The 8,982-nt window shown below is 34.4% G+C and overlaps 1 protein-coding gene across 1 annotated transcript; it reads left to right on the top strand.

Moving 5' to 3' along the window:
- Window positions 1-1,881: 1,881 nt before the first annotated feature.
- Window positions 1,882-7,831, top strand: LOC104892647 (hypothetical protein). Its single transcript, XM_010678630.4, has 6 exons — window positions 1,882-2,638; window positions 4,935-5,097; window positions 5,263-5,439; window positions 5,557-5,640; window positions 6,860-6,941; window positions 7,073-7,831. Exons 1-6 carry the CDS (start codon window positions 2,271-2,273, stop codon window positions 7,525-7,527), a joined length of 1,329 nt encoding a protein of 442 aa, XP_010676932.2. The 5' UTR covers window positions 1,882-2,270; the 3' UTR covers window positions 7,528-7,831.
- The last annotated feature ends 1,151 nt before the right edge of the window (window positions 7,832-8,982 follow it).

Here is an 8,982-nt window from a genome sequence, read left to right as displayed (position 1 = left end):
GGGGTTGTCATCTATGATTTCACCCATGATAAGTTCCTTTTTCCTTTTTATTTTCAGTTTTTAGTTCATTTTCTTATTTTGTTAAATAAATTAATATCTTTTTATGAGATTTCTTCAAATCCTATTATGGGATTTTAGTCTCTGTTGTGGAGATCTCCTTTTCCCCATAAGAGTTGTGAGTACGTTTTTTTTTTTATTTTTTGTTATGAGAAATTGTTCTCATTGGTTGAATTTCGAGACTTAACATGAAGGTATTGGAATCTCAGATGCAGTTAATATAGCTCGATCAAGAATGATCTTCCCAAATTATGTCAAAATGATAGACTTATCATCAATAGTTTGATTCAGCAAATATAAAAAGGATTGCGCTCTATTGCTCGATCTGATTTTTTAATATCTATTGTAGATATTATTTGACCTTTAATCAATGAATTTCTCTTAAAAAAAATCAATTACACCCATCTTGCACCTTGCCACCTTATATGTTTTTTCATTGTATTTTACCACATTATGTAAACTAACTCGATATTGCTAATACTTGAAGAATCTGGTAATAATCTATATTTTAAATTTATTTATATTTATATTTTTATAAAGTTTTAGTTACTAAAAAGGCTTTTAGAAGTGACTTTTATAAAAATTTTTTTTGAGAATTCAAAATAAATTCTAGCCCAAATAGATTTTGGGTTTGAATTTACTAACTTTAAGAACCAATGTTTTGCTCTACTGAAGTTTGCATATTTCAGAATGGTACACTCATAATTGGTCACAAATTGTTGGACCACCAATAAGTACAAGAAATGATCGCTTCATATCGACCTTTGAACCATTATTATGAATCCACGCCCAGTTCTGAGACATTCAATATTCAGAACAACCCATCAAGCCCAAAGTGTTCAAATATCAAACTTTTGATGATGAAAAAGATACGTCTGACTCCCACTATGACCAATCTGTAGATGTAAAGGTCATTTGTGAAGTACGAAACGGTTGCTAACCAAATCCCTTTATGATAAAGGTCCTCCCAGTCAGGTCTTCCATCTAATTAATTCATTTCATTATAGTATTTACAAAATAATTTATGGTAAGCTTGGATACATGATAAGTGTTTTACGAGTAGCAAGTTTTTGGTATGTGATATTTGAATTTCGCATAGTCTTGCTCTACTACAAAGTTTGCGTATCTCAAAACGGTATACTCATAATTGGTCACAGATTATGATGCATGCATGCTTGGATATCTTCTTTCTTTCAATAATTTATCTCAAATCGGTCTTTATTATCTTTTTTTCTTTCAATAATTTATCTTCTTTTTTGTTTCAAGCTTCTAAAATTATGTTTTATGAGAAAAATCATATATTTTCCTAATTTTAATTGGATATCATCTAGTATTAACTATATTATCTTTTTCTTAAACCCATCATTTAGTTTCCTAATATTAGTTATTACGATTCCCATTATCCACTAGTATAATTCATAAACTCGTTCCGAATTTGCAAACCCCTACATTTGACTATGTTTTCCTCGTTCACAAATAATACAAATCGTTTAAGTAGAATTTGTAAATGTTACTTCCTCCGTTTTATAATACTCGCTACACTTTTCATTGTGGATAGTTACACATTACTTAGTTACACTTCTTCTTTGGGCAATATACTCTCTCTATCTCTCTCCTCTCACATGAGTCTCTTATCTTTTTATTTTCTACCTCTCTCTTTTTTAAAAATTACCTAGAAGTATTTGGATCAAAAAATATAGCGAGTAATATGAAACGGAGGAAGTATTAAAATGAAATGGTAGAACTAAAGTATAAAAAAGAGAGGAAGTACTTCATAGAATCATAGTATAAAAGAAGAGATGTCCTACAAGAAATCGGAAATCTCCCGGTCTAAAATGCAACCACTAACTACAGCTGACGCTTATCTCTGAATCCTTATCCACATTTACTCAACTATTCTGCGTTTTCTGACTTTACCCTTTTGTCTTCTTCTTCCCCGTCAATTTCCTCCATATCTAAATCTCATCAATCCTACAATTTATTCCTTTTCAATTATTTTCCACCCCTTATGTTTTTTTTGAAGTTAACATTTACTTTCATACATCAAATATGAATTAGATGTGCTTCACCCATTTTGACTAACCCAAATGTTTTGGGTTTTATCCTGATTTTCTCCCCTTCCCAAGAATCAGAAACCCTCGATTCTACCCAGATCAATTTTGAATCGAGGGTTTTTAATTTAGATTATTTTGGGGAAGAAATTGTTTATAAAAATGGCTTTAATTGCTTTATTCTTTGAGGTTTTACAGAGACCTAGTATCTGGGATATGTTGTTGGATTTGATGTTGTTGACTGTGCCACTTTGGATTGCTATTTTTGTGGGTGTTGTTCTGGGCTGGGCTTGGAGGCCCAATTGGGCCCACTTTGGTGGTGGTAATGGTGGAGAAAAAGGAGAGTCTCAGGGATTCTTGATTTCAAAGAACAAATCTTGTTTTTCTGGAAGTGTTAAGGGTTTTAATTCAATTCCTAGTTTAACATCTTTGAAATCACTGTTACCCAGTTTAACTTGGAATCTTTCTGATAGTTGCTTGGAAGATGCTAACTTTAATGAGCAACCTGGTGTTTCACAATCTAATTCCAGGTTTGTTAAGTTCCTTTGTTCATTTATATAATTATAATCATGTATTGAATATGTATTTTCTTGTAATTCTTGATTATATGGTACCTCAGTTGTAATTTGTGAATTCATGTTGTAATTCTTGTGTATTGATGAATTATATTGTTGAGTTTTGGTTTGGTGGTTTGATTTCTCATTAGCTAATTGTGTGTGTGCTTACTTTTTACATTGAAGTAATTTGAATTGTTTATGATTGTGTTGTGGTTGGAGACTGGTGGAGAATCAAAGAAAATTGAACTTATTTAGAATGAAACACGTCGAGACAATTAAAGCAATTGAGAAGAAACATTGGCATTAAAGGAACTTGTACACTCAGTGAATGATGCTGTATGAGATTGAGTAAAATGTGCAATGGCATGTTTAATTTCGTTCTGTGTCCAAAACAGAATTTATTTGGGTTTCCGTTGAATTATTTGTGCAATAAACTCATCTTACATTTGGTTGGAGGTTATATCAAAAATGTTATCGTAATCAAATTTAAGCATGGTGGACACTGGTTGGAAGTTTGAACTTTGAAATTAATGGTGCCCAAGTGAGTTCAACTATTTCCTCCCTCTTACACCTATTGACAAATTCAAATCCGTCAGATTCTGTAAGAGTATTGGATGTGCAAAGCACATGTGGTGTTAAGCACAGTAACAATTGATGTCTTAGAGAAATTGATGTACCAAATTGTTACTGTTTTTACTTTTTATCAGTACCCACCATATGCCTTAGAGAGGTATATTAATTTTAAACTTGTTTGGAATCTTGTCTATCGTTTGTACGTTGAAATTCACCTATGTGAATGAGAGCAGGCATTTGTAATTTTAGATAATAATAACTATGATAAACTACTGACAACTCTTATGCCTCCCATCTCCTTTTAACTTGTCAGTAGCACAAATTTGCCTCACATTTTTCCTGAACTTGTTGGAAAATGGGCTATTGTTTGCACATTGAAATCCACCTATATGAATGAGGTTAGGCATATGTTCTTTTAGATGGTAATAGACGATGATAAACTACTAGCAACTGTTATGCTTTCCCTTCTCCATTTAACTTGCCAATAGCAGTTTAGCACCAATTTGCTTCACATGTGTGTGTGCGCGCGCGTGCACGCGTGTTTTTCTGCTTCCCTGTACCCCTAAGCGTGTGTTTTTCTGCTTCCCTGTTCCGTAAAATTCAGGTGCTTATGCATCTTATAAACGTGTTATATAGAAATGAGGTGAGAATGTTTTGGGAGAAGGGGCTTTGAATATGCTTTAGAAGGAACTAGATAAAAAGGTTGACTTTTGCCTCTCTTTGTGTCATACTTTTCTTTCTTATATCTTTTTTTTATGTAGTTTGTATTGAGAATGCTTATATATTCCCATGTAAGTGATGAATCTTGTTCTTAAAAATATTGGAAAAGAATATGACATAAGATAAAATTTGGCAATTAGCTGATAAGTAAAGATTCAAAAAGAAAAAGTGGAAGAGGGAGAGGGGAAGTAGTTGTAGTAAGAGCCTAGAAGGAGGAATATATTGATCTGGTTGTTAACAAATACTACCTCTATTTTTTTTTAAGTTGACCTTTGGACACATACCAATGCACTATTTAAAACCTTTATATCTCTAATTATCAATAAGCTTAAAAGTACAAAAAGTTATATTATGAAAATATACATTGAGATGAATCTAAAAACATCCCACATGACTATTTAGTCAAAGTCACACATGTGGATAGTGTCAAAAGTCAAAACGGGTCATCTAAAAAAAACGGAGGAAGTATAACACTGAAGGAGTCCATTATGTTTAAACTTGATTGAGGTTGGGCTGTTGCGGCCCATCAGAGTCATGCTTATTTATCACAAAGAGAAATTTGTATGTTGAGTTAGGTTTTTCTTTTTTTTGTTTTGGGGGGGGGGGGGAGGAACATCTTTGCAAACTAGGTAAGGTAGCCTATGAAAGTTGTTGAAAAGCTAAACGTTAGCTTAGTATGTTTACATAGATGAGAATGTTTGTGAATTTGGAGTCCATTAATTTCAAATGACATTTAAGAAAAATATAGCCTGTCCGAGAAAGGTGTCTTTTACCAAGATAGCTCCCAGTCCAAAGATAGAGGCTGACTGTCATCTGTGCAAACTGTTTTTGGAAGCACATCATATGATGGAGTTTGTTGGAAGATTGTCACCCAGAATTGATATATTTAGATGTGTTTAGTCAGTTCTTTTCTTCAATCATTTCTTACAAGTGCTAATTGCATTTTCTCCGTTCTGAACTGCCAATTATTCTTCAGTTTGTCAAACTATGAGAGAAATATTCCCTCTGCTGTCAATGAAGCTGACTTAAGGCATTTGTATCAATTGGTTGAAGTGCAAGATGGAGGGCCAGCTTGGATTCATATGATGGATCGTTCTCTTGCAAATATGACCTACCAAGCTTGGCGAAGAGATCCCCCGGTTGGTTTCGTTTTCTTTTTTTGAATTTTTTCTTTATTCTTTTCATGTCATTCAAATCCAACCATTTGAAACATACTTGTATTCATTCATTTCCAATTTGGAATCCCAGTCTGTCTCTCTGTGTATCTGAAAGTATTCACAATAATTGTATGGTTCACATGTTAGACTGGTCCTCCCCAATATCGTAGTAGAACTGTCTTTGAAGATGCTACCCCAGAAATGGTGAGAGATTTTTTCTGGGATGACGACTTTCGTTTCAAATGGGATGATATGCTCATACATCATGCTACATTGGAGGAGTCGCAGGCTACCGGAACTATGATACTGCAGTGGGTACGCAAGGTATATAATGACGTCATCATGCTATTCTTATTCTTTTCTCACACTTCTTTCCTAGATTAGGTTTTTGTGGCTCGTTCATTGCTCATTATTCATGTTTGTTATATATGCTCCGTACAGTTTCCATTCTTCTGCAGTGACAGAGAATATGTGATTGGTCGTCGGATCTGGGAATCTGAAGGTTCTTATTATTGTGTCACAAAGGTAGCATCTGCTTCTCTTGACTATATCTATCTGGTTATTTCCACATATTCGTGTTATCATGCTTTATATTGCAACATATGAGGATTATATATATGCTCAGAAGTTCAACTCTTTCGATAATCTAGAAGCTTCTAATTATACAGATAAAGAAGAATAAGCTTGATGCATCCTAGAGCTAAAGCTCAGATTTTTTAGGATCTAGAAGTCATCTCACCTAGAGCTGAAGTTCATAACATCCTTGTAGAGGCAGCTCAATATAATCCTAAAGTAAGTGTAGATGAATTGACCAATTAGCTGAAAGTCAAACGTAAGTCAAAGCAGTTTGAATACATGAGCTGCCTCTATAAGGAGAAAAGACCCTCTTGCGGTGTCCTTTAAAAGTGTTAACTGCACTAAACTCTAGATTCCAAGACCTTCTCTAGAATTAATGGCATCAATGGAAATCCTTACACTCTACCTGCGACATACAAAGAGCTCTGACCTGTATCCATCTTCACATTAGCACTTCTTTGTAGAAGTTTCAACTTATAGATGTCAAAATCCCGAAGTATTGGAATCTGATTATACCCCCTTGTGTCTTTAACAAAACAATGGCAAGTTGGCAACTGTAAAAAAAATTGCATATCGGTTGGGGTTCAAGTGATATGGATGTGTAGTTTTCTTATATGTTCTACTGCTTTTAATATACTCACTCCATCCAGAATCAGTGTGTTTGGTTGACAAAAAGTTAATGGAAAGTGGAATTTCCTAGAAAGTAGGATAACGTGTGGTTGTTTGGTAGCAATAGGGATTAGGAAGTTCTACCTCAAACAAAATGTGCAAGTAGAACTTCCCATGCAAAGCTCTCCCCAGCCTCCATGATCAACAAACAATTTTTGCCACTTACTAGGAAATAGAACTGCAATGGAAATACAAATTCCTTGGGAGCACAACTTTCCATGCTCAACCGAACACCACTTCATCTATGCTCCTTTTAGTATGTTCCGAAGTAGCTGTCTTGTATCCCAGATTTTTAATGGATTATGATTGGAATTTATATAAGTGATGATAAATTTATACGACTCTCACATATTTACATTCGTAGGGAATGATGAACATTGTGCTATCATGTTAGGTTTCTGCACTGAAATAACGTTGTGTGATATACTGTTTCCAAATTAAGTACACGTCAAATTTGTTTTTAGAACCTGAATGATTAGCTCCATTTCTGCTCTTACAGGGTGTGCCTTTTACCTCTCTTCCTAGACGAGACAAACCAAGGCGTGTTGATCTCTATTACTCTAGTTGGTGCATTCGTGCAGGTACTAGTTAACCGCTGAATATTTTCGGAGACTTGGGATAAAATTCTAATCTATTAGTTGTAGTAGAAGTAGTTTATATGGAGTCCTTTAAGGGGAAATACTGATTTATAAATCTATGAAATATGAACCAGTTGAATCTCAGAAAAAGGTTGGCCAGATGACATCATGCGAGGTAATACTTTTCCATCATGAGGATATGGGTATACCTTGGGAGATTGCAAAGCTTGGAGTTAGGCAGGGTATGTGGAAAGCAGTTAAGAAGATAGAGCCGGGCTTGCGTGTGTACCAAAGAGAGAGATCATCTGGAGCTCCACTTTCTCATTATGCTTTGATGGCTCAAACAAAGACCAGAGTGAATACCGATTACCTGAAAGCTCAGGAGGCTTCAAGCGATGATCTGCCTATAGAAAATCAAGACGTAGATGCAAACTCTTTGGAGTCCAGGAAGCCAGGAATGCCCATACCTAGAGCTCTCATAGTAGGTGGGGCCATTGTAGTTGCTTGTACTATTGACAGAGGGCTATTGACTAAGGCAGTAATCTTTGGAGTGGCCAGAAAATTTGCAAGAATGGGAAGGAAGACGTGACTTTGGAGGCTTGTGGTAAGACTTCACTCGTGAAGTTGTGAGAACCATTCTCTTCATACGGAGCTTCCTCGCTCCCCCTCGGGTCCCTTCACAGGAAAGGAAGAAAGGTCGATGGCCATGGCTTTGCATTTCGAGAAGGTTTGTTTTTGGAACGGAGAGTGAGCTTTTTTTCTTCTCTGGGTGGCTTTTGGGGGGATGGGTCATTATTTTTCATTTGTTAAATATTTAGTCAAAAATATTTGTATCAAACATCTTCATATACTCAATACTGTTATTATATAATTATCTATATGTCTAAATCTCATCCCATCTTTTTCGAACATTAGCAATGGGATTTAGTTACAAATGAGCTAACAGAATTTGCTGAATGATCGATATTGTGCAAGGGAAAAGAAGAAAGAGCAGCATGAAAGAGGTTTCTATAAGAAAAAGGGATGCCTAATTACTAATTGTTGGGCACATATTTTTGTTCGCAATGTGTATATTTAGTTGCAAATGTTGTATACTAGAATTTAGAACAATAATGTTATACTTCATATTGAAGCAAAAATATTACTAGTAAAAGACTATCTATCTCATATAAGCTCATTGATGATGAATGCTACGAATGAATATGAATGTAATATTTGTAGTTTACCATATGAATGAATATGAATGAACGAATAAAAAATGGTTGCTAAGAAATCTCCCTAAGCTATAAGAAACATGTGTTAAATCTATAATAATGGACTTTTATATTTGAACTCCAACAAAGTTCACGCATCATCTAACAACTCTTTGGAAATTTGGGGTGGACAGCAAGGGTCTTCTTCTTATTTTACCATTCATATTTGAAGTCTGAGTTAATTGGAGATTTGGAGTTGGTGAAATAAGTTCTCTTATTTTAAGTTGACAGTGCATTAATCTCAAGTTGTTTTATGATAGTGAGCTGTACTGAGGTAGTCGCTATAAAGATGGCAATTGAGAATGTTAATTGTCACAAATTATTGGAGTAGGTTATCTAATTTTAATATAAACAAATATAAGTTTACATTTTCCTAATAAGATAATTTCATCTCATCTAACTCAACACTATTCCTAAACACCTCGTATCGACCTAGTCGTTCTTACTTTTATCCTTCCTTTGTTTCCTTTTGAATCTCGAACTACAAATAACTAGACAGTCTTACATAACGGAGTAAACTAGTTACTAAAGAATTAAACTATTCACTAAATGAATTCTGTGATGTGATTACTAAGTTGATTAAATTGATTTCTGAATAGATTAAACTAAGCAACATATTTAGAAACTGTTTACTTTTTATGTTGGGCTTAGGTCATTTTCTAATTTTAAAATGAAATTGAAAGAAGGGCGTGCTAATCTAGGTGGTGTTGCCTATCTGTTGACGGTGAACAACTATATTAATTTCCACCTTCATTGGGAAGGCATTGTTCCAAATTAAATTAGAATCTTGC

This window comes from Beta vulgaris, chromosome 5, assembly GCF_026745355.1.
Source record: "Beta vulgaris subsp. vulgaris cultivar EL10 chromosome 5, EL10.2, whole genome shotgun sequence".
NCBI lineage: Eukaryota > Viridiplantae > Streptophyta > Magnoliopsida > Caryophyllales > Amaranthaceae > Beta > Beta vulgaris.
This window is presented reverse-complemented; position numbering and strand designations above follow the sequence as displayed.

Bases quoted from the DNA above. Each gene is read 5' to 3' on its own strand.
- LOC104892647 (XM_010678630.4), top strand. From the start codon at position 2,271: ATGGCTTTAATTGCTTTATTCTTTGAGGTTTTACAGAGACCTAGTATC. The intron at 2,639-4,934 runs GTTTGTTAAGTT...ATTATTCTTCAG, and splicing joins GTTTCACAATCTAATTCCAG to TTTGTCAAACTATGAGAGAA. The intron at 5,440-5,556 runs GTATATAATGAC...TGCTCCGTACAG, and splicing joins TACTGCAGTGGGTACGCAAG to TTTCCATTCTTCTGCAGTGA.